This window comes from Caenorhabditis briggsae, assembly GCF_000004555.2.
Source record: "Caenorhabditis briggsae complete genome, chrIII, whole genome shotgun sequence".
Classification (NCBI taxonomy): Eukaryota; Metazoa; Nematoda; class Chromadorea; order Rhabditida; family Rhabditidae; genus Caenorhabditis; species Caenorhabditis briggsae.
Window position 1 is genome coordinate 6,015,106 of NC_013490.2, and position 25,462 is coordinate 6,040,567.

The following is a 25,462-nucleotide window of genomic DNA, read 5'->3' on the forward strand; positions in this document are numbered from 1 at the left end:
ATTTTATTCGCTGAGTATCGACTCACTGTAACGTTAAAAGTGAAAAACGTGATACGGAGCCTTTTTTTATTTACAACTTTCAATGAGAAAACCTGACAGCTTCGGAATTAACAAATTTCAAAAACTAAACAAATTCGCGCCCTTTTTGCACGAACGAGAGGTGACAGAGAAAGAGAAACTTGTCGGCTGCAACTTCAATTTTTCACTTTCCCTCGTCGGATTTTTTTCTCCAAAATCGCACTTTTCGGTTGATAAAGTTTTCGATTTCTTTTAACTTTTACCGCAAACGGTGAACTGTTTCAGGATGTCCGCCTACCGAACATCCCGCGTGATTATCAGCTCATCTGAAGACGAGGATGAGAATTCAAAGATAAAGATGGTAAAACACATTTGAATTCGTTTATGAAATATAGTAGAAAACCATTTTCCAGTCAAAAAAGATAATATTGGATTCTGATGAATCGGAGTCCGAAGGGAACGAAAACAATAAGGAATCATCGGATGTGTCGGAATCGGAGCAATCCGATGTCTCAGGTTCATCAAAAACTGAATCATCCGACGCACGAAGAACTGATCGATCTGCCGATTCTTCGAGAAACGAATCGATGCGTTCGGCTGCAAGTTCTAATCCGCCGGAAACGGTCGTTGAGCCCTTAACTTCGAATCTCTCTGATACATCTCGTGCCAGCATCGTGACCTCGACTCCCAATTCAAAAGCTAACTCGTCTCGAAATGTGTCGTCGACATACGGAAGCTCCCGAAACTCGACGGAAAGTCATGATCGTTCCCGTAGTTTCATCGATTCGGAAAACGAACATCCAGTTACTCCAATCACAAAAAGGCTGACTGAAACATCAGATATAAGATCCAAGCAACAACTTCGTGAACGTCTTCTCCGCAAAACTCTAAAGAACAACAAAGATTCGTCATTGGGAGGAAGTTCTAGCAATTCTCAAAAAGGCGGATGGGGAGTCAACACGAGTCCTGTTAACAAGGATCCGGAGCTGTTCACTTCAGGTCTTTCCCCAATTGTTAAGAAGAATTCTGCGATATCATCTGATTCTGACGCATCAATGGTAAGATTCAAATACAATAAAACTAGTTCTCAAATTACAAACTTCAGGGATCTCCATTGAAAACTCCCAACCGCTCGGAAACCGATTTCTTGATCAGTGCCAACGAGAATTCTCCACAAACACAATTCCCAGCCTCTCCAATTCAGCAACACACCTTTCGAACTACCCCGATTTCTCCAATAAAGACGGCAGTTTCTCCGAAGAAAAAACCAGTTTCTCCATTTACTGCTTCTGAGTTCGCGAAGCAGTCTATGCAAGAGTTGGAAGCAAGAAGACAGAAATTGATGCAACTTGCGATGTACAGCAATAATCTTCCGGATAAAGGAGCTCGTCTCATGAATGATTGTGACCGAATTTCGAAAGAAATGGATAGGCGACGAGAAAATGGAGAAGATGTGTTGAATATTGTAAAAGAAGAAGACGTTGAAGAAGACAAAGCCCCGGGACCAGCCCCTTCTAAGCCACCTCCGAAAAATCTGATTGCTCCTCTTCCCCAGCCAGATTTCGGAGCGATGCTCGACAAAAACGGAAGAAAAATCATGAGTGGAAAAATGACAGAGGACAAAATTCGAAGAGTCGGAAAAATCTCCGATCGTTTGACGAATCAATTGGCAGAGTAAGTATGCAATTTGCTTGAAAAATCTTTATTAACTCAATTCAAAAAACAATGGGATCAGTGTCTTGGTGGGCCAAGAATGACGGTTCCTTCCTTGTGAACTCCAGACTTTTTTGGGAATCTTTTCGGTTTGGCGAACGAGTTGAAGACCTCACCATCGGAATGAACATAGGAGATTAGCATGATAGCGAACACGAACAGAATATAGAAATTCATGGTTCTGAGTACAACTTAAACGACGATTTTTCTTGGTTTTATACCCGCGAAGGGATATAAAAAGGGGCAGTTTTTATTGCATTCATGATTTTAGATCAGAACGTGATAAAAAAAGGGGTCAAAGAAAAAACCTTTAATAAATCTCTTCTTTTCAGTGCCATGAACACGATCCCAGCTGAAACAGATCTCACCGAGACTCCGAACGGCCTTCTTGTCGATTTGATGCCACATCAAAAGGGCGGATTAACATGGTTGCTCTGGCGTGAAGCTCAGCCACATTCAGGTGGAATCTTGGCTGATGATATGGGTCTTGGAAAAACGCTCTCTATGATATCACTGATTGTTCATCAGAAGGTCGCTCGAAAAGCCAGAAAGGAAGCTGGAGAGGATGCTGATGACAAAGCGAAGCGAGAAGCATCGAAGAATGAAGGTCTTTATCCTTCGAACGGTACATTGATCATCGCACCAGCTTCATTGATTCATCAATGGAAAGCGGAAATTGACAGGCGACTGGAGCAAGATACACTGTCAGTTTTCATGTTTCATGGAACCAAGAAGCAAAGAGAGATTGAACCAAAGAAGTTGGCTCGTTATGATGTGGTTATCACTACATACACTCTCGCAGCAAATGAGTTGATGGGAAAAAAGACGTCCGCGACGAAGGAAAAAGATTCGGACTCCGATGTTTCAGATGACGAAGTTAGACGTCGTCGCCGTGGTGCGAAAGATGACTCTCCACTTGCCCAAGTCGGATGGTCTCGTGTGATTCTTGATGAAGCTCACGCTATCAAGAATCGTCTCTCCCAATGCTCCAAAGCGGTTTGTACACTCTCCGCATTCTCTCGTTGGTGTCTTTCGGGAACACCAATTCACAACAATCTCTGGGATCTGTACAGTCTCATAAAGTTCCTCCGAATTCCATTGTTCAGTGATCGCAAGTTTTGGCAAGAATCGATTATGCCAATGAAGACTATGTCGTCAGATCGAGTCAATTTGCTTACCAAGAACTTGCTTCTTCGTCGCACAAAAGACCAAACATGCTCTGTGACCAATAAGAAAATTGTAAACTTGGAACCAAAAACTGTTCAAGTTCATGAGTTGGAAATGGGTAACGATGAAGCTGATGCCTATTTGATCATGATGGAAGCCGCTCAAAAATTGGTCAAACAAATCGTGGCGAACACTGATGATATTAACAACTTCGGATATGTTAGAAGGCGTCGTCAACGTGGAGCTGATGAGGATATGTTGAATCCGTTCAACGGTAGGGAATTTCAGTGATAGTCGTTCAAAAATACAACTATTTTCAGTGGGTCCCAGAAATCTGGCAGCCAATTCAAAGTTCCAGAACATGTCGTGCATTCTTGTCCTTCTCATGCGCCTTCGTCAAGCATGTGTCCACTTCCATATCACGAAATCTGGAATGGATTTAGACGCGTTCAAAATCAACGGTGGCGATGATGAGAACATTGATGTCGATGAGCTTGGAGTTTTAATGGAGAAGACTATGGCGGATTTAACATTGGCTGATGAGAGTGATGACGACGAAAAAGAGGAAAAGACCAAAGAGTCCCCAAAGAGAAAAACCGCAACTTGCATTTTCGATACTGGATATATTAGTTGTAAAATGCAGAAAACGCTGGAGATCGTTGAGGATATCTTGGAGAAGAAGGAGAAAGTGTAGGTTATGATATCTAGAACGTTTCACCATGGCTTCTTTTTTCCAGAGTTATCGTTTCCCAGTGGACATCGGTACTCAATCTGGTTGAGCAGCACATTCAAAACGGAGGACATAACTATACATCCATCACGGGACAAGTTCAAGTCAAAGATCGTCAGGAGCGTGTGGACAGTTTCAACCAGGAAAAGGGCGGTGCACGAGTCATGCTCCTCTCCCTAACTGCCGGGGGTGTTGGATTGAATTTGGTTGGCGGAAACCATTTGGTGATGATTGACTTGCATTGGAACCCGGCGCTGGAGCAGCAAGCTTGTGATCGAATTTACAGAATGGGTCAAAAGAAACCAGTTTACATTCATAGGTTTGTTGAGTTTATTGAAAATTTTATGCATCTATTCATTCCAGACTCATCGTGAAGAACACAATTGAGCAACGCGTCGTGGAACTTCAAGAAAAGAAAATGACATTAGCGGCGTCGGTATTAGATGGAACCGCTACTCGCAAAATGAACAAGCTCACCACAGCCGACATTCGTATGCTGTTCGGAATCGATAAATAACTGTGCATACTAGCGCTGATCATGTCAAATAATGTCATTCTTATTTTTAATTACCTCCCCGTTCACCTGCTTACGAGTTTTCTTCGGTTGTATTGCATTCAATCTAGATTTCACTAATTTTTTAAATTAGCTCAGTTTCTACAGTTAAGAATTCTGAACTTTTCATAATGAAAATTCAGTGTCAAAGTCGACCAAAAACAATTTTATCCATCAGTTTCGGTGGTGGGAACGGTTAAAAATTCTATGTAACTTGTGCGACACTCTCCGTGATCGATTGAAAACTGACAAGAAAGCACTCCGCGTTCGTCGACTCGGAGAATGAGCTGAAATTTCATAATTCGAAACGTTCGAAACTAATTTTATACCTTAGACGCCAACGCAAATGCAGGGTTCATTCGATGCAAAAGTGATAACTGATAACTGTGTTCCACTTCTTCTGTGCACTTCGCACTTTCCATTTGGAGGCTTCGAGAAGGAATCGATACTGTTGTTTCTCCAACCTCCCCAACCGTTGAAAAACAAATCACAGAACTCGAAAAACTCATTTTCACAGTGCGACTGGTGTCGTCGAAATCCTAAATTTATAAGAATATTTAGGTTGTTTTATTTTATACTTACTCGAAAAATATCCTTTAGAACTTGTGTTTTGAGTAAATAAGTCACTGGAACCGCCGAATCGTCGAACTCAAAGTCTAGTTCCTGAAAAAAAAAGAAATGTTGAATCAAAAATTATTTACCTCACTTGATCTGCAATCGAACTGTTGAATTTGCCTCTGATAACACAACCATCGGATTCTTCAATGAGTAATTTCAGCGGATCGAACATTCCAGAGTACGAAAACTTTACAGAATTCGAGTTTCCTTCTGGGATGCTTAGAAACTCCTGAAATTCGTTTAATTATTTTAGCTTGATTTTTAAAATCTCACATAAATTGTCTTAATCGGTAGCTTCAACGCAATCCGATCTTCTCTAACTTTATAATCTGAAAAGAACGCCGAATTGAGAAAAGCGTTGGCCTGCTGGAATGCTCCGTCGTCCACTGTGATTTTTAAGCCCGTTTCAAATGCATAAAGCATCCCAAACTGCAAAAATTAAAGTTTTACGAAAAATAACTGAAACGAAGCTTACATCTTTGAAAACCACTGTCTTGAGAATCTGTGCGAGCTCTTTTACATTCTCTTTTTTCATCTCCATAACTGTCACCTGACCCGTTTCTAACTCCATTTTTTAAATTTTGAATTTTGATTATTATGCTGAAAAATAACGAATATTTGTTTGAGAAGAAGCACATGTGCTAGCACATTTTTTTCAAAAATTGAGACATTCGCGCTGTTGTCCGAGAAGGGTACACCGTATTCGGTTTCTAGGCCATTGAAATGTTTTGCGCGCTAGTTTAAATTTCGTGTTGCTGAAATGTCTTATTAGACAGCTGTTACTACACTGAAACAATGATCAACAATTGCAGGGAGATTTACAATAAAGGTTCTGCATATTTGAAAGAAAAAAAAGATATAAAATTATATAGAGTTCAGAGAAATCAGGACAAAAGTTCAGAGAAATCAGGACAAAAGGACCAGCCCTTCTTTCTAGATTACTATGGATTTTCGCTTGATTTTCTTAAAGTAATTTATATTTTTCAACTACGGTGCTTCGGCCGTGGCCGCCGCCACCAGATTTCCTATTCCACAGTTCGATTTTTGCATATCAGCATAATAATTTTTTATCTTTTCAAATATTTTTCAATATTCAGTAATCTTTTCAATTTTCAAATATTTTTCAACTTACAGTAATCCATTTCATTTTCAAATATGTTTCAGACTACAGTAGTCCTTTCATTTTCGAAGGTTTTTCTATTTAACAGTAATCCTTTGCATTGTTTTATATTTTTCTTTCTACAGTAATCTTTGTATTTTCAAATGTTTTCCAACCTAGTAATCCTGGGATTTGCGAAAACTTTTTTCAATTTTTTTCTTCCAATCTTTATGATCTGCCCCATTCAAAATTTGATTCTTGAACTTAATTTTCAATTCATCATGTTGTAATCAACCTGTTTTTTCAAGTTTGTCGAACTGTAATTTAGCAACCCGGTTCGCTAGAAGTGTCTTACTGTAACTATAGATTTCTATATTCTGTGCAAAAGTTTTTTGAATCTTTGAATCTTTTCTTTGTGTTAGTGTAACATTTCGTTTCTCGCTTTCTCAAAAAATTGTGAGAAAATGATGAGGGACGACATGTGGCCATTGCTCACTGTGTAAAGTACTTTCTCCCGCCTTCTCTCTTTTTTTTTCAAATTTTGTTTGCGTGTGCCCATCCGAGCTCAGAAGCTGATTGCGTGACACTGACTTGCGAATTTGTCGTCTTTTTTAGCCTTCGTGCCCAAAACCGATCATCATAGTCGTCTTCGAAATTTGTGCTCTTTTTCCTTTCGACACCCGGATGAGATTCTGCTCAGAAAGTTGAGAAAAAAACGCCCCCCACTGGCTTCAGCAGCAATCACGCACACTATTATGAAATCCTTCCTCCTAGTCGTCGCCAAAAAGAGCAATTTTGGAGCGAAATTTCCGTGGAGCTCGGCAGTTCGGACCCCCACCAACCAGCGCAATTTGTTCATACATCATTGCGCTTTCCATATTTTTCCCGCTTTCCTTTTTTTTTCTTTTTTCGTCAACATTCCAGAAAGAATAAAATACACCCAAAAATTTGTATGTTTTGTGAAGAATAGGGTAGATACTGTAGTATTAGTCTGGTTGAATTTCAATTCGCTTTGCGCCGAAAATTCGAGAGTGGGCGGAGCTTATGTCTGGTATCGAAATCCTTAAAGGAGCATGTATTTTTCGTAATTTTTTCTGGTCTAATTTTTCGTTGTTCGATTTTTTACAATTTCGGTTTTTTGCGGTTTTGGCGGTTTGTCGGAATTTTGTGAAAATTTTTTTTTTCAAAATTTTTTGTAGTTTTTTTATTTATTTCCTGGCATATTTTTCCCCGTTTTTTTGATAATTTACATTGTTTTATTGCGATTTTCGTTAGATTAGGTCGAGTTTTCGTAAAACAAAAGTTGAAAAATCTGAAATTCTTCGAAAAATCGGAAGAATACTTTTTTCACGAAATTTCGACAAATCTCAATAAGTTGCATAAAAAACAAGGAAACTCATAAAAAATCTATAAAATTCATCAAAAAATTATAAAAAAAGGCCCAAAAAAACAGATGCTCCTATAAATGTGCTTTTGGATCTTACTACCGAACCTAAGCTCCGCCCACCGGCACATTTTCGGTCACAGTTTGCATTGCAATTAGACCAAAGTAAAATATTTCGCACAGAATACGGTAGATACTGTAGTACCAATTCAAGGAGTATCGAAATGAAGGCTAGCTTTATAAGGAAGAGTATAAGTGAAGCCAAACATTCCACTTCCTGTCTGTCAATTATTTTTTGTTGTTCTTTAGATCACATTCACCATTTTCTTCCCCAAAATCCCAACAAAACGAGGTCAAAATGTAAATATTTACCCTCTCAATTGATTTCTTTTCTTTCTAGTTCCACACACCCCGTTCCCTTTTTTCCTTCCTCTCGTCTCATCCCTATTCATTTTTTATATCCATGTGTCAATAAATTCTGCAAAACTTGTTATTCGCATTCTCTCCCCCCAACGGACCTCCTTTTTTTGGAAAATTTGTGTGTCGCGACGTTTTTCAGTTCTGGTTTGTTAGGCGGAGCCCCATCTTTTTTTGCTCATTTTTCGCTTCAAATTTTATTGGTTCAAGACAAGTTGAGAGAAGAAAATGGATGGTTTTTGATCATGAGCAGTTTTATATTGAGGAGGAGATAGGAATAATAGTCAAGGACATTAGGAAAAAAAATGTATAACTGAAATATGAAACAATTATAGAAATAATGAGATGTTTAATTACCATCTGCTAGTTTTAATTAAGAAAAAACTCATTTGAAAATTCAGTTGATATTCTGATCTGAAAAAGGATCATTCTATGACACTAGCTTTTTGCTATTTTGTGATGCTAAAAATGTTTAAAGTGTGAGCAATATATTAATATTACTTTAAACAAATTTGTCCTTTTTAGTTTTGGGCCCGCCCCTTCTTTCCCAAATACCCTAAAACATGTAATAGAAGTGTTCCTGAAGTTCCAACTAAGAGCCCATATATCTCATTTTCTGTTAAAGGGATCGAAAAGTTGTCAACTGATAAAACGTTGCTGATAATATGATAAACATTTGTTCAGTATACCAGTTTTTGATATCTTTTAGGGGAAGTGAGATATATACGCTCCAAGTTGACAGTTAGGGCGGTCATTATATTAGAGTGTTTACGGTATTTAATGTGTGAACAATACATGAATACTTCATTTTGTTTTTGGCTCCGCCCCATTCTGTTAAAAATATGTCATAAGTTGAAGCATTGAAAATATTTCAAATGATTATAAAGAAAACATTTTTGATGGTCATTTTTGAGGCTGGTTGGCAAAATTGATCAGAACAATTTTGTCAACCAATTTTTTTAAAGTTTGGTATTTTAGCACCATTTTTTCTATGCCATCCCTCCAATCCCCCAAAACCCAAACAACCAAATTATGTACCCAAAAAGTTATATCCAGTTCTCTCTTATTCTCGACGTCCCCCATCGCCCATTCTGGAACAATAATCATCTTCAGTTCATTGTTTTTTCTCTCCCTCTCTCCACTTTTGACACTAATTCTCTGCATTTTGTTGTCCCTATTTTCATCCGGTGGTCTTGTGGAAATCGCTGAATCTCTGTCCAAAAGAAGAAGAAAAAGAAGAATACTCTTGTGAACAAGAAAAAGAAAACACAATACTATTTTGTTTTACTAAATATTTCCCTTTTTTCAAATTTTTGGGTTAGATGCAAAACCAATCATTCAAAGTACTCCTGCACCAGGATAGGAATATATCAGACTCTAATTAGAAGAAAATTGAGTTAAAATCAATGTGACGTGGCAATTAGAAGAGGATGAAAAATGGAAATGAGATGGTTGGTAAATGTAATTGGATTTCGGTCGATTTCGGAAAAGCTTTTAGTGAAAGTGGATCTACCAGAGAAACAACCAAGAATTCTTTACTCGCAAAAGAATAAAACGCCACCCAGATTTTTTCGTTTTTTCTTTTTTTTTTGATTTTGCAAGGGTAAGTTCTCCAGATATTTTTGGGCAAACTACACAAACGTTGAACTGTCTTTTTCTCTGACCAAAATGTTTATCGCACAAAGAGTCTGAAATTTTTTTATTTGTTTTCAATTTTTTTTCTTTTCATTTTTTTCGGGATTTCAGATAGTTTTTCAAATTTATTTTGCAATAATATTAAGAGAATACATACAGTGAGATTTACAAAAATTGTTCGGTTGATTTTTGGCCATTTAGACTATTTTCAGGTGTCTGGAGCTCGACTGTCAAGTTTCCGATCCCTTTGAAAAGTATGGAAGGTGTAAAACAGACCTAAATTAAAAATTGATCGAAAACCTGTTTGCCGAGCTCCTCATTCCTGAAAATGGTCAATGTTGCCGATTACCAACTGAAAATGCGGGTTTGTATATCTTATCGACCGGTGCTTGAAAATTTTAATGAAATAAAAAAAAATTGGTTCGAGTTCCCTTTAATTGTGAAAAGCGCTACTTTTGCAAAAACCGATATATTCACTCTGGTTCTAAAATCTATTGCAGTCCTCCATAACTTTAAAATGTATTTGTTTTCATGAATCACCAGAACTATACAGAATTCAAAAAATCTTTTCCCTCCATTGTGACTCACTTATTGGTGGTCGTGACCTTGTATTCTATTCCCTCACACCTGATTTCCACTAGAAAACCCCTCCTTGACATTTTACGAAATGAATTCCTCTTGAAATAAAAATAGTCAGAATTGAAGAAAATGAGAAGAATAGTACTAGATATTGCGTCAAGTTAGAGCCGTGTTCTATTTTTTGTTAGTTTCTGATCATTTTCAGAAAGCAATCTGACACTGAATATGAATCATTTTGTGGAAATAAAATAAACAATTGATGTCATTGTTCCAAAAAAAAACAATATATACATCATATAGGATATCAGCCTGAGACTTCAATTTAAAACTCTTTTTCAGCTCCTTTCCAAAAAGTTCTTGAAATTCCAAAAACCAAAAAAACCAAACACAAATCTCTCTCTCTCTCATTTTTCCGTTTCCTTTTCTCTATTCTTTTTTCTCTTTCATTTGTTTCCTGTCATGTTCCCATAATAGGTCTTTTCGCTTTCTTTTCTCGAATCATTCTCCTTTTTTTCGTTTTCAATTTTCCAATCTATTTTTCTTTGATCTCTTGTTCTCTCTATTTTTTTGGATTTCTTTCCAGTAGATGTGTAGCTGGGGATTTGTAGAGAAGTTACTTTTTTCGAATCCATTTTTTAATGTTCGGGAGCAATGTCTAATCAAAAATCCCGTTTTTACTATCAGAACAATACATTTCGGAATTCTATACTAGGGAAATGGCTGTTCGTATCCGTTGTAGCATTTGGGGCTTTTTACTTACAGTTAGCGAATTAAGCTGCTTGAAACCTGAAAATTACCAGAAACCTGTAATAGAAGGGCCCCCTAACTTTTAACCTTGAACCAATTTATTTCGGTTCTTGTCAAAGTTATAAAGAAGTTGTTAACTGATAAACCATTTATCATGATATCACAAATTTTTGTCAGTTGACACATTTATTACAGGTTTTACGGTAATTCATCATCCACAACTTCGTACCACAGAGTGATTTCCCAAAATTGTAAAATATGAAAATCAAATCGAATTAGGAAGCAGAAACACAAAAAACCCATTTTTGACATTTCTGACAACTGAATTCTATTTTTCATCATGTCAAAAATTTACTTTTTTATTCATTTGAAATCAAAATGTTCACTTTACGAAATTTTTTAGGGACAAAAAGCTAAAATTGGGAAAAGATAAAGTGCCAAAGATCGCACCAAAGTCGTTCAATGCATTCTTAAACACTTTCGAATGTTTTTTAGGGGTCAGAGAAAAAAGGAATTCATTCGATAGTTCGATGGTTTCTGAGACCTTTTTGTTCCCAAATTCGTTGAATCCGCGCTCCATCGAAGTAAAGTATACAGTAATGAATATATATTTGCCCAACTTTATAGTTCTCTGATCTCACTATTCCCTCGACGACACCTACATCAACTGAATTCCTGCCACACGACTTCTGAATCTGTCCTCGTGCCTATTTGTTCAGAATCTTTCAACCCTGAATTCTGCATCAGATGATGTGGGAAATCTGAATAGACAATATTAAAAGGTGTTTCTCCATACAAGCATGACGAACACATTCCGAAAATCGTGTACAAATTTGTTCGAATTGTTTGATCAAACTTTTTGCTCTCCTTCTTTGTGCCTCTCTCTCTCTCTCTCTCTCTCTCTCTCTCTCTCTCTCTCTTCCCTAACATCGTTTCGTTTACCTCCCAATTATTTTTCCCAACAAAAAACGTCCTTCACAACTTTTCGAATTTCGACCAATACTTGGGAAATGGGAGAGGATACCACACAAGGCACTCGTGGTTGTTTATGTTGCAACTTTTTGAATAAAAATCTTTTTTTGGAAAGTTTAAAGTATAGAATGAATCTAATATTTCGTTATTTGCACTTAGTAGTTTGCTGTAGTTGGACATACTGTAGATTCTAGGGGACAAACAAAAATACCCTGTAATAAAAGAGCTTCCAACTTTGAGCCAATTTATCTCGGTTCCTGGGAACGATATAAAGAAATTGCCAACTAATACATTGTTCATCATAATATCATCAATATTTTATCAGTTGACACATTTTTTATAGCTTGCACATAAACCGAGATAATTAACCTCAAAGTTGACAAGGTGGGGGCCCAGGGGTCCTTCTATCACAGGCATTACGGTAGATAACTGTTGAGAATTTAGTTTATACGAAAGTGACCCTAAAATTTCGAAAAGAAAAACAACATGTAAAGAGCAAATTCGCAGGTGACATATTTTTTGGTATCTATTCTAAAAGTAGATTTTTTGTTTTCTGAAATTTTCAGACAAGTTTGAAGAATTTTTAATTTTGTAGATCAATGACCGTTATTTTTTCCCAAATTTATGGAAAATTTTTGCCTGGTGACATCATCCAGGAGCTTGGCAACCTGGCCACCACATGGCCAACAGATGGCCAATTCGTTTTTTTTTTGAAATTGTAATGATATTGACCTTACTCCTCCACACAATTTATATTAAGATCCTTAACCATACAGAAAAACCTTGAATAGAAGGGCTCCCTAACTTTGAGCTAATTTACCTCGATTCCTGTAAACGATATCAAAAAGCTGTCAACTGATAAACCAATTATCATAATTCGAAAAATATTTCATTAGTTGACCTTTTTTGATATCTTACACATGAAAAAGAAGGGATCTCTTCTATGAGAGCGTTTATGGTAACAAATTTCTCCTAAATTTCCTAAAAGTTTAACGTTCTATTCCATATTAAAACCTAAAATGTGACCCATATTAATTTCTGATGAGGGTCAATCACCATTTCAAAAAGTGCATCAACAACCACAAAACAACAAACAATAAATATTTTGATGACTAGTTTCCTTTCACCTACAGTTTTTTTTTCCATATGACTTGGAATTCGGTATCATAGGGCATTGATAAAAATGCAACATTTGAACTTTTCTATCTCTCGCCACTCCGACTTTTCACTTTTTTTTTCCAAAAAGACCACAAACCGAAGAAGACACATCCACCCATCTATCTTTAGTGGTCCATTTTTTTCTCAAGAAAAAAATTGTCCTCCTTCTTTAATCTCTGACCGCCTCTTCCTTCTCTGCGTCTCCTCCGATTCATATACTATTTCCTCGGTCCCCCATCCACAATCTTGTGAAATTATCTCTCTTTTGAGAAAAGAAACCAAACTGCCCACCACCACTTTTTTTTGGTTGTCTTCTCAATTTCTTCCTTCAAATTTTCAAAAAAAAGTATCACAAAGAGACCTTCAGAACCTTCAAACCATCGAACATGATGTCCTATTTGGCTCTTGCTGCTTGCATCGGAATCGCATTGGCTGCAAATGTGGAACACGATGTGAAGAGTGCAGTCAACGAGGTGACAACTACCAAGGTACTGTAGTTTCATAAAAGTTATTATATTCCGAATAACCAATTTTCAGGACGGAGACACCTACTGCCCAGTCCCATTGGTAGGAACCAAATGCGGAACTTCAAGCATCTTCCACTACTGGAAGTGCTGTGGGGATCTCAACAAAGAGTGCTGCTTCAATCTTCAGGTTAGCGATGCATTTCAAACTTTTTTGTTTCAGTGTGCCTAGTCACTGACGTATCCCTATCCTACTCAATATGGTTACCATTCGGTCGGGAAATTTAGCCGACCGACCGGACCCAGCCGACTAACCGATCGGTCAGCTCTGTCGGTCGGCCGCCTCCAAGTTTCGACCGGCCGAAATGGAAGCGTTATTTTAAAGCTGCTAGTTTACTAATAGACCTGTGTGCACGCTATTTTCTACCGTAATCCTATCCCACCATAACTTTATGATTTTCAGACCTGGGTCTGGGTGACTCTTGCTCTCTTCGGAGTCATTTTCATCGCCTCCTTCGTCATCTCCCTTGTCCGTTGCGTCTGCTGCCGCAAGTAAATTCGGAAGGATCTTGATTTTTCCCCCTGATTCCGTTTTTCTTTCTTTCTCTTCGCCTTTTCAACCCCCGACCCCTAGTTTTAATTTCAGATACTCGCAAGTCCTTTATTTTTACTAATACAATTACTCCCCAAAAAACAATGGCTCAAATGCACTTTTTCATCAACTTTCATAACCTTGCATAAAAACAGATTTTCCATAATGTAATTTTGCATTTTATTGCTTTGAAAGCTTCAATTTTAACCCGATTATTTTTTCATTTACTCGATTATCAATGCTAATAAAAATTAGAAAAAAAAATTTCTTTAGGTAAATGTTTTCAAATGGGCAGCAAATGGAAACATACAGGGTGGCCCAAAAGTATGGTAACACATTCAAAGTGCTGTAACTTCTCCGAAAATACTCGAATAGACTTGAAAATTTAACAATAGCTTACTGAATACTTTCTAAACATGAAATTATAAAAGTTGTTCGAAGCGATTGCCTTTGTTCTTCGCAAGATCCATGTGTCTCTTCGGGAACGCATCTACTGTGGCACGGGGGGTGTTTTGGAGATAACTTGGCACATTCTAGGTCCAAACTTTTTCCAATGACTTCAAATTGGGTTGTGGACGTGCTCGGTCTCTTGATTGAAAAATTCCATATACGGAATAGGTCAGTATCTCGGCTGTCGGCTTGCAACTTCTGGACGAAGTTGAAGGGGGTTCGGCTTTTGGACGGATTTTGGTCAGATTTTGGTCAGAAGCTGCCCACTGACAGCAGTGGGACGGACAATAGTCAGAATTTGGCCGGAATTTGAAGGCGCTGCGTGTTAAGAGGTCGAAAGCTGGCCGGTAATTTGTCGGATCTTGGTCGGCTTCCCACAATATCTTTGCCGGAATCTGAACAAGCTCCTGCCAGAAGTAACCGGCGACGCCTGAGTAGGTTCATGTCTGCCGACGTGGCTGGTCGTTTGCAAGTCATGCTGAATCTTGAAAAGTGGACCGTGCAACCTGGTGGAACGATTTTCGCCTCGCAGACGAGAGCAGAATCCTGTTGAACAGTCCAAACATGGTTTTTAAGATAGAATTTGGTCCACGGAAGCACATGTCACACAAAAATCTCCTCCTACTAGTACTCTTCGTCGATTTTCACCCCAAGATTTACTAAAATCAGAGTTCGGGGGTTGTTGCACCAAAAACGACGTCGTTCTGAGGATAGGTAGCTCTGTTGGTTATGTTACTATGCTCATTAGAAACCTCAGACCTCGGGAAAAAACAAGATAGCTTTTTACTAAGAAATTGGCTTCCGCCGTGAAGAGTTTCTAGTCGGCAAACATCCTATTCATGTGCTCATTTTGGCGCGTGTCAGCAAATGGAGGTTTCCACTTCTGGATGCGTACCAGTTTATTATTTTCCGACAGAATTCCAGTCTTTTGAACACGATATGGGGTCAGTTCGAGCTCGCTTTTCACAATTTTACTGACTGACTTACTGCTCATTTGGAGCTCCAGGCTCATTTTTTCATGATTTGGTGCGAATTTCGACAAACTCGTTCTCTGACGGCGTTATTTCTCACCGCGGTAATGAAAGTTTAAGATCTGACGTTTTTAGACAGTTCTTGACCGTATTAAACTGTTAGAAACATTTGATGGTTGTCCACTAGGTCGTTCGTTAAATTCCAAGAACGGAAATTCGGAAATTAGAAAATTTAGAAATTCGAAAAGTCAAAACACGGACTTCAAAAAATGCTTAAATTCTGACATTCTGAAACTCGAAAATTCAGAAATTTTGAAAACCTAGAATTCGGAAACTCCAAAATTTGAACATTTCAAAGATAACTTCACTGAAAATTAGGAAGTATAAAAATTTCATTTTCGTTTTTGATAGAAAGAACTTTTTCATAAAAAATCGCATAAAATTTATAGTGTATAAAGGGAAGATGTGCAAGAATACATTAGTACTGGAATCAGATTTTTGTCATATCTCATTTGAATTAAATTTATTCAATAGGTTATCAATTGCGAAAAGGAAGGAAAGAGAGGAAATGCAATAGCAAATTCTGGATTTTCTGACCCGTCATTTTTGAGCTACTATATTCAAACTTGGTTTTTAACGACGGGGTAAAAGTGAAGGAGCTGTCGTTTTATTAGTATATTAGTGGGGTCTAATAGTGTCTAGACCAAAACGGAGATCATTCTCCTCTTTTCGTGTACTGAGATATACCGTTTATGCCTCTAACAATATCCATTTTTGGACTGCCTTTTTGTTTTTATTCCCCTAGGCTCTGAAACCTTTTTTCTCCAATCTTTTGAGACGTGAACTCAAAAACACGAAACACCACGATTTCCATTGACTAGATCGTTATCTCGAGATATTGCAGCCACAAATATCTGATCCAACGAATCAGTTCTTCTTCCATCTATTTTCCGGTTATCCCTTCGAGTTGAACACCTTCGAAGACCGTTATTTATAGCGCTTCGCACTTTGGAAATTCTCTGTAAGTTGATTTCAGGACCCCTCTCAATCAGAGTTCAGAATTTTAGGGTCATGCTCAACCTCAAAGTTTTTGGATTTTGTGTGATTGTCATCGCCCTCGGTTTGGTTTTGGCGGGAAGCAACGACGGGGGAGCGGGAGCTGCTTACGGTGCGGCGAAAGGCACCAATGGTAGTGCCTTTATTAGTCTTGAGGTAAAATTATTGAAGCCATTTTTCTATTCAAGTACTAAAATTTCAGGGAGGAGCCTATTGTCCAGGCCAAAATGGCAAATTTTGTGGCTCGACTTCATTTGCTCATTACTACAATTGCTGTGGTGATAACAATGCTGAGTGCTGCTTTGCTCTTCAGGTAAAAATCGAATCAAGAATCGAAAGTCACAAAAGACTTTTATTCAGATTTGGGTGTACATTACCCTTGCGGTTCTTGTACTTATAATGATCATCTCCACATTCATCGGAATCATTTGCTGTTCTGTAAGAAGTAGTCAGACATCCTAGAATTTCAAGGAGCACATCGTACAGAACATCTCGAAATTACTTTTTATTGTATTGTGTGTGTAGAGATGAATAAAGATTTTCGAATTTTTGAATTTTCGAGTTTCTGAATTAGGCACGTTTCTATGGGTTATTGTAGACAAAATTCTACAAAAAACGAATTTATTTATTTATTTATTGATTACGACCTTCCGTCGTGGAAAAAGAGAAAAAAGAGAAAAGGAATACAATACAATCACACAAAACACAGATACACGAATAACTAGACAACACATTCAATTAAAGTGGGGAACCGAATAGTAACACTATTTCCAAATAATAGCACATAACCATCAACACATACACGCATACAGAATAAAAATTATACCTGCAAAAATGATTAACAGAAATAATAAATTATTTTACAAATTAGAGAGAAGGGACCTTGGGTTCTCAATTAGACTCAGAGTGCGGTTGACAAAGAAGTTTCGCCTTAGTTTAGATTTAGGAATGGGCCAGAGAAATCGTGTCTTTCTTCTAGTATGTGTTTCAGTTGACGCGAAAAATTCAGTTACGTTCAGACCTATTTTTTCCGATATCATTTTTGATACCATTTTCCTGTCTATTGCTAAGCGTCTAGAGTGTAGTGAATTAAGACCAAAGAGTAGGTTGCGCTCGCTCGCAGATTTATATTTCTTATCGTTTGGGTTAACATATCTTCCTAGTTTACGACTATACAGTCTTCTTGTGAAAGAGTTTTGCACTGATTCTATTAATTTAATATCTGATAATTTGAAGGGACTACTGATTACCGTACCATATTCGAGCACAGGCCTTATGAAAACTTTGTATAAAAGAACCATTAATCGGGTGTTTTTACTATTGAATTGCTGGAAAACTTGAGACAAGATAAATTTAGCCTTGTTAGTTTGGATTTTTCAGGCCAATTTTGTATTAAGTCTATGCTTTTTTGCAGCGGGTTGTCAGGATCATTTTCGTTAATCGAGGCATATAGTTTAGTATCATCTGCAAACTGTTTACAATGAACTTCGTGAGGGAGGAAAGACGATATTTCATTAACATAGATCCCAAAAAGAACTGGGGACAAAACTGCCCCTTGCGGGACTCCGCAAATTGCTCGTTTTGAACCTGAAAGTGTGGACCCCACCTTTACTCTATAATTACGACCAGAAAGAAAATCATCAAGCCACATTAACAAGTGAGAATTCAGGTTGAGTTTTAGTAGTTTGTTAAGAAGCCTATCGTGGGGAATCTTATCAAAAGCCTTAGAAAAATCTAGGTAAATAACATCAACTTGTCCCTTATTTTCAATCATATTGGTCCAGTCGGTTAATGTCTCCATCATATTAGTAACTGTTGATTTTTTGGCTCTAAAACCGTGCTGATTCATACTCCAAAACTGTCTCTCATCTAGATAGGGAGCTAGTCTACTTAAGATACATCGTTCATACAGTCTACATAAGTGCGAAGTGAGAGAAATTGGACGGTAGTCCACTGGATTCGTTGGTTTACTTTTTTTAGGTAACGGTATTTCTCAAGAAACAACGTAAACCAAGCCTTTCTCTTTGCCCAAACATCAATAAGTTTCTCGGCGAATGATTATTACAATTTTCTTGACCTCGAGAATAATGGAGAAGAAAAAGGACAGAGACAACAACAGCTGATTGTGACTAATTATACGAAAGAAAAAGGGAAAAGCTGCCGCCCCGAGAATAACGACATTCCTCTCGTTTTTTTCTGGTGGGGCGCCTAGAAAACTGTGTAACATTTATGATCAATCTTTTCCAAAAACTGTTTGTTTCAAACTTTTTTTTTGAGAACAACAACGGTTTTGTTGTTTTCCTCCCACTTTGGGAGTCCCAAATGTCTTTTGAAATGCATTTACTTTGAAAGTCGTTGTTTTCCAAAGTTCCGTATTTTCTCTTATAAACCCACCCTCATCCACACCGTCAACTTTGAGCTCAATTATCTCGATTCCTTTGAAAGATATCAAAATTGTGTCAACTGATAAATTATTTATTCCAATATCACCAATATTTCATTAGTCGACACATTTTTGATATCTTGCATAGAAATTGAGATAATTGAGCGTTGGAGAAAATCCGGAATTTCTTTCTTCAAGTGTTTTCAAAGCCATTACAGTAATTAAAAAATTAAAAAAGTAAACAGAAAGTTTATTCACAGAGATTTAAAAAAATTTTCTGGTCTATTCTTTTCCAGTGTTCTTCTTTTCCTTCTTCTTTTTCTCATCACAACAATTGGTTCTTCTATCGGTCCCTTCAATGAAATTGACGACGATTGGAACGAAAGTGGCGATCCAGAACAGGAAAAAGATTACCAAAATCAATCGGAACCATATCTGAAAAATGAATATTGATAATTCTAGTTTCCAAATAGTTGTAATACCTGAAAAGAGACGCAACAATTACTGGTAATGTCCAATGGACTGTTTCCACTTGTGACTTCTGGATCCATTGATTTCCAATAAAAGAGAAAACTTTCATCTCGACAGATTGGATCACTTTTTGATAGAAGATATCCATTGACAGTTTGGGATAGAAAAGCGAACAAGAGCAACGATTTCCACATTTTTCGTTACTGATTCGTGTCTTGAAATGTGGGAAAATTCCCGAGACTTGGTGGATATTTTTAAGGAAGGACGTGGATTCAAAAAACAGTGAAAAATCGAGAATTGCAACTGGGGAAGTAGGTTGAAAAAAACTATAGTAATCCTTTCCGTTGTCGAATATTTTTCCTACAGTAACACACTGTTTCAAAAAACATAGTCGGAGCACGCGCCCCAGCAAACGTGAGAAATCACTGCGCAACGTGTCAAATTTCGTTGACTGAAGGTCAAACCTTTAAACGTTGAGCAAAAAAAAATTGCGAGTGTTGAAACATATTTAGGTCAAATCCACGCCAACTTTGAAATTATTAAATTTCGTCTGGCCTAAAAGTTTTCTGGGGCGCAATTTTCGACACCTTTTCAACCTACAGTAATCCGTTTCAATTTCGAATATTTTTCAACCTACAGTAATCCTTTTCATTTTTCAAAATTTTTTCCCCACAGTACTCCTTATTATCAAACCGATATGTTTAGGTCAGACGAAATTTAATAATTTCAGAGTGGATTTGACCTGAATTGTTCTGAAGTTTGATAATTGTTTTTTTTTCTAAATTTCTCTGATAGTTTCTTTCCTATATGTGCCTCAAACCATAAAATCTGCAATCAATGAATCATTCTGAATATTTTCTCCCTCCCAGATTCTTGTAAATACACCACCAAAACATCATTAATTCTCATTTTCTATATCCGATCAACTAGTTTTCTCTCATTCCTTTATATCCATCCATATTTGGATTTATTCCCTCGTTTTTTTCACACTTATCTCTTCTTAGTCAACTATTCTTTTCAAAAAAAAAAGAACCGTCTGTTCCTGGCAATTATCGAAGAAAAAAAAAGAAGCTTTGAGATTTTGAAATGAATAGAAAAATCGTGTTCCGTTTCTTTATCCCCCTATCGTCAGGAAGCGGGTTTGTGTCTCAAGAGATCGAACACCTACATTTCAGTTTATTCGAAAATATTCAAACTTATTTTTTCTCTCAGTTTACCTCAATTTTTGTCATTGTTTACACAGTGGAATAAGCCGTTTAAAGGAGGCTTAAAGAAGGGTCAAGTGTTTGACACTGACAACCACTTTTCGCCTTTTTTCTGTGAATAAGCATATATGAGTGAGTGTGACGTGGCACTCGTCTTTTCTGGGTCCATACTAGATTTGAAATACAGTAAAACCTGTAATAGAAGGCCTCCCTAACTTTCGAATTTGAGCTCAATTATCGCATTTACTGTGAAATATGTAGAAAAGTTGTCAACTGATAAATCTTGCACAGGAATTGAGATAATTGAGCTCAAACTTGACAGGGTGGGGACCCGTCTGGTCTTTACAGTAAGTTTGAATTTGATTCTTCCGTTCTGCTAATTTTTTGACCTTTTTTTTGTAATTCATCCAAATAAGATATACAGCTTGAAACCTACTTATTGGCAATGCTAACCAATTTAGAATAGCTTTTCAAATGTACCGTGAAACCCATCAAATAGAAGGGTCCCATACTGTGAGTTTACAAAAAAATTCCCGTACGTTTTCAGTGAAAAATATTCCGGAAAGTTCTAGATTTGCAGGATATTCGTTGAAAACCATTTTTTCGCCAAAAATTGCTCAATCCGTTCAGAATTTTTCAAGCTCTCTAGAAATATTGCCCTTCATTCTTGAGAACCCTGAAATCTTGAATACGAAGTTATGGATCCCATAATGTCACAGAACACATTTTTATGAATCCAATGTCTATTAAAAATCCTATTTAATTTTTAATGATGAATATTGTGTTTTTCTGAAGTTATCAGTTTTGTTCTGATAGCAAATTTCTTGAAAACCGTTCTCCCTATATTAGCCCACCCAAATCTTAAACTCTGAGCTCGATTATCTCGATTCCTGTGAATGACATAAAAAATTTGTCAACTGTACAATGTTTATCATAACATCACTAAAGTTTCATCAGTTGACAAATTTTAGATATCTTTCACAGGAATCGAGTTAAATGAGATCAAAGTTGACGACTTGGGTGGGATTCTATTAGAGGGAATACGGTATTCGAAACATGTTAGATTACGGTTGATACGGTTGACCTAAACTTAAAAAATGTTTAGTTCTTCAAAAATTTAATAAGCTTGCGAAGTCAATTAGTGCTCTAAAAATTGAAAGCGCGATGTCTCTGAAACTCTATATTCCCTAATAACCTACAATTTGCATTCTCGAATCAACTCTCAATCATTCTTTAAAAATCCAGAAAATCCAGAATTTGTTCTTTCACCTGGGTAAAATATATCCATTTCCTCTCCTTCCTTCCTTTTGCTTCTCGAAAAGTTGTTCCGTGTGTTCCTCATGTCTGCGTCTCTTCATCTCGCACACTAGTTCTCTTGTTTTATTTGTTCCGATCATTGTTCGCATTGTTTGTGAGCATGATCTCTCTCTTTGCCACCGACTGACTTATTCAAATATTTTCCAATGAGTGACACTTTTCATTTGCAGTTTTACAACCCATAACTTCTTTTCAGTACCATTGATTTTTTAATATAAAGTTTGTAGCTCAAAAAAAGTTTGGAAATCGAATTTGGAAAGTTGAGATTTTCAAAATTCAAAACTCACTTTTCATATTCAGAAAATTTATACCATAAATTTAGAAAAGTTTTTCATAATTAACCTTAACTCTCGAATCATTATATCAACTTCTCAAAATATCGTTACAATAAAACCTGTAATAGAAGACCCCACTACTTTTTACTTTGAGTTTAATTATCTCGATTCCTTGGAAAAATATCAAATAGTTGTCAACTGATGAATTGTTTATCATAATTTCAGAAGTGTTTTGTCAGTTGACACAATTTTGATATTTTGCATAGGAATTGAGATAATCGAGCTCAAACTTTAAAATGTGGATGGCCCTGTCTATTATAGGTTTCACGGCAGTCGGAAATGTTGTCGAAATCTATGATAATTGCTGAAATGTGAAATTTGTTCCCAAAATAACAGCATTTTAAAATACTGAACAAAACCTCCAACGACACCAAAGTCTACCAATTTCTCCAATTTTCTCAGATATCAATGCGCGTTCTCACATTTCCTCATTTAATTTTCTCCCAATCTCACACATTTTTTTCTTTTTCTCTATCCAGTACATTTCCGGTTTTTCTGTCTCTCTCGCTCCCCTATCATTATCATATTTATTCGTCTCGAGTGAGATTATCAAGAGGTCATAATGGTGTGTACTTCTAAAGCGGGGCCCCCTCTTTTCGCCACAACCTGATTTCTCTGCGTCTCTTCGTCTCGAATGCTCTTTCCATGAAAAGAAGGATCTTATCACTTATTTTTCCCGATTTTTTTGTGTTGCAAGTTTTTTTTCAGTGATTATTTTTTGAACAATCCCTTCTAAAAAATGTTTTTAAGTGATCATGTTTTCAAAAATCACATGTTCCTTTGTAATCCTGAATATTTCCAAATCAATCGTAATCCTAAAAAATGCAAATATTGTTCTGTTCCCTCTCTCATCATCTCTTTCTTCCTCTCCGTTATCAGTTTTTCATTGATTTTCGAGTTTTCTCCAACTTTTTCATGTCTATTTCTTCTTTCAAACACCATGAGCTCTTTTTCTAGAACTTGCCATTATTCTGGTACAAAGAAGTCGGAAGGTCCCACAACGACAACTACCGTAACCTAAATATTTTTATTTTCTCGAATTTGCTGCGTTTTCAGTTAATTTTTTTCCGAATCGTTCGGGAAAAAATAACAGAAAAACAGTGAAAAAGGAAAGAATATTTATTTAAAAAAACAGTTTTAGGTTACTGTAGTTTTCGTTGTGTCACGGCCACCGACGTTTCTCTTCCACAGATCCGATTTTTAGTACCAGAATAATATAAAGTATCACCCAAATTCAGAAAAATTGCAGTAATGAAACGAATTCAAGAAATCCAACAAAGTTTGGAACAGCTTGCAGTGATGGATGAACACCTGGAGAATTGTGAAGAATGGAATTTCGTGGCGCAGGAAATCGTCAAAAAATTGAGCACAATCAAGAAAGAAGTTGAGAGAAGTGTTGCTCCAACACCGATTCTCCTAACACCTCCCGGCTCTTGTGGAACTGGAAGTATTTATTGTGAGTTCTTGATTTTGAATTATTTTGGATAGAATCGGACAAAAGTTTTATTTTTCGCTGTAACTTTAGAAAGCTTATAAGGTCTTGACATTGAAGAAAAAAAATGAAAAGTTCGGAAAAAAACATTACTAAACATTCTGAAACTCCCAGAATTTTTCATTTTCAGACCTAAATGACCTGGAAGTTCTAAATTTGCAGCCAGTTTCAATCTAGAAAAAATACATATGAGATTTTTGTTTGGTTCAAAGCTTGACCTCTAAAGTTTTTGGAATTGAGCAAAACCATTCTGGGGATTTCTTACCATAACAATCGGACGTATGGAACAGAGATGCACGGACAGTCCGTTGTCCGTTGTCCGTCGAAAAAATGTTTGTCCATTGTCCGTTGTCCGTTGTCTGAACAAAAAAAATTCGCTGTCCGTGCATCTCTGGTATAGAATAACGAGACATTTTGTAACGAAATTTTGATTTTCTTTTTCGAATTTCTCGAAAATGTTCAAACATTGCAAAAGGTAAAGTAGAGATAAAATTAATCAGAGTGACTTCTGGAGTTTTCCAGACAAAATATTAAAATTGTCCCGAAGAATTATAATTCTTCGAATTCCAATGTTGTTGATTTTCTTATAACCACTGAAATTTTACAGAAAACTAGTTTGGTTTAAAAATAAATCTTCTAATATTTTGATTTTTCAGCCGACACCTCATCAGCAGTTGACAACAACGTTTACACAGAAGCCGTCGAAGCTTACGATCAACAGATCTATTCCAGATGTGTTCGATTGGTGGAAAGTGCCAACAGAGAGTCACCAGTAGACATGTAACATTATTTTTGCTTTTTCTAAATATACTCGATAGTTGATTTCAGGTGCCTCATCTCTCTTGCCCATCATTCATATGCCGAAATGGTAAACGCTGCGAGTGGATCGGATGATTCAATGAAGTTCGCAAAATGGTGGGCAGAGTTTTTGGATTCAGTTGAAGCCGGAAGAGGACACAGTGAAAAGATAGAATTATTGGATTATGAAGCAGTGGCTTATGAGAAAATTGTCAGATTAGGAGGCACTTCTGATATGGAGAAATTGATTGAAGTGGTTGTGAGAAGTTATGAGGTAAGAATTGAGTTTTCTATTTTATTCCGAATTCAAAAAATCTCAGATGGTGACACTTCTGAATCGTCCGTATCACATTTTGTCCCTACAAAAACTGTTCCGTCTTGCAAATGTTATCAGTTCGGAAATGGATTATGGTAACTACTTCAGTTGCAATCTGTTTTTTTTTATTCAAGGAATTTTCAGAATCAGAATCGTTTTCGCACGCGAAAACAGTGGTTTTTAATGGAATACAGAACGTCATCAGAGACAGAAAAAAGTTTTCACAGCTTGGAAAATTTAATGATCACAATATGAAAATGGTGAGTTCAAAATTTGTAGAATTTTCGAAATAAATTTATTTTTTCAGTGTGATGAGCTACTCGATCAGATATTTGAATGTGAATTCGTGAAGAATGATGAAAACGCTTCGTCTTGCCGATTGATGACTCTGTCGCCTGTTCCAGTTAATAGACAAAATAATATTGTCATGAGACTGTGATAAATAATTATATTTGTCTTTTTGGTTCTACAGAATAAAAGATTCATTGTATTCACACAGTATTCATAAAAATGAAAACATAGAACAATTCAAATAAATGTGTTTTGAATCATGAGAAAATTCAAATCTTTGAAACCACAGCTCCTGAATCGAAACCCACAGAAAAGACATCCGAATCATTGATACACATGCTCCAAACTCTTCCCATTTCGAAGTTCAACTCTTTTCCCAAACTGGAAAATATTTACCGTAAAACCTCTAATAGAACGACACCCGGAACGTCCACTTTGAGCCTATATATCTCACTTCTTTTGAAAGATATCAAAAAGTGGTTAACTAGTAAAATCTTTATCAGGATATCAGCAACATTTTACTAGTTAGCC

General features: G+C 36.8%; 7 protein-coding genes across 7 annotated transcripts in view; 4 read left to right on the top strand and 3 right to left on the bottom strand.

Annotated features, from left to right (window-relative positions):
• Positions 1–304: 304 nt before the first annotated feature.
• Positions 305–4,145, top strand: CBG13225 (the record flags this gene model as incomplete). The annotated part of the gene is made up of 7 exons (XM_045243847.1): positions 305–379; positions 417–1,076; positions 1,124–1,692; positions 2,064–3,172; positions 3,219–3,588; positions 3,636–3,947; positions 3,992–4,145. 7 exons carry the CDS (start codon positions 305–307, stop codon positions 4,143–4,145), a joined length of 3,249 nt encoding a protein of 1,082 aa, XP_045095097.1.
• A 203-nt stretch (positions 4,146–4,348) lies between these two features.
• On the bottom strand, positions 4,349–5,370 carry Cbr-mrt-2 (the record flags this gene model as incomplete). The annotated part of the gene is made up of 6 exons (XM_002641323.1): positions 4,349–4,468; positions 4,511–4,720; positions 4,764–4,844; positions 4,888–5,028; positions 5,073–5,228; positions 5,275–5,370. The coding sequence occupies 6 exons, from the start codon at positions 5,368–5,370 to the stop codon at positions 4,349–4,351; spliced, it is 804 nt and encodes a 267-aa protein (XP_002641369.1).
• Positions 5,371–13,176: 7,806 nt separating this feature from the next.
• On the top strand, positions 13,177–13,928 carry CBG13227 (the record flags this gene model as incomplete). Its single annotated transcript, XM_045243848.1, is given in 4 exon segments — positions 13,177–13,278; positions 13,328–13,430; positions 13,718–13,796; positions 13,808–13,928. 4 exon segments carry the CDS (start codon positions 13,177–13,179, stop codon positions 13,926–13,928), a joined length of 405 nt encoding a protein of 134 aa, XP_045095098.1.
• A 2,410-nt stretch (positions 13,929–16,338) lies between these two features.
• Positions 16,339–16,785, top strand: CBG13228 (the record flags this gene model as incomplete). The annotated part of the gene is made up of 3 exons (XM_002641325.1): positions 16,339–16,479; positions 16,526–16,636; positions 16,684–16,785. The coding sequence occupies 3 exons, from the start codon at positions 16,339–16,341 to the stop codon at positions 16,783–16,785; spliced, it is 354 nt and encodes a 117-aa protein (XP_002641371.1).
• A 2,203-nt stretch (positions 16,786–18,988) lies between these two features.
• CBG13229 lies at positions 18,989–19,371 on the bottom strand (the record flags this gene model as incomplete). The annotated part of the gene is made up of 2 exons (XM_002641326.1): positions 18,989–19,141; positions 19,189–19,371. The coding sequence occupies 2 exons, from the start codon at positions 19,369–19,371 to the stop codon at positions 18,989–18,991; spliced, it is 336 nt and encodes a 111-aa protein (XP_002641372.1).
• A 3,914-nt stretch (positions 19,372–23,285) lies between these two features.
• On the top strand, positions 23,286–25,079 carry CBG13230 (the record flags this gene model as incomplete). Its single annotated transcript, XM_045243850.1, has 6 exons — positions 23,286–23,490; positions 24,183–24,306; positions 24,355–24,577; positions 24,645–24,735; positions 24,785–24,900; positions 24,948–25,079. The coding sequence occupies 6 exons, from the start codon at positions 23,286–23,288 to the stop codon at positions 25,077–25,079; spliced, it is 891 nt and encodes a 296-aa protein (XP_045095099.1).
• A 121-nt stretch (positions 25,080–25,200) lies between these two features.
• CBG13231 overlaps positions 25,201–25,462 on the bottom strand; it is a gene marked incomplete at both ends in the record, with an annotated part of 2,804 nt that continues 2,542 nt past the window's right edge. The window contains one exon of the mRNA XM_002641328.2: positions 25,201–25,312. Coding sequence (XP_002641374.2) covers positions 25,201–25,312 — 112 coding nt within the window. The remainder of the gene's footprint in view (positions 25,313–25,462) is intronic.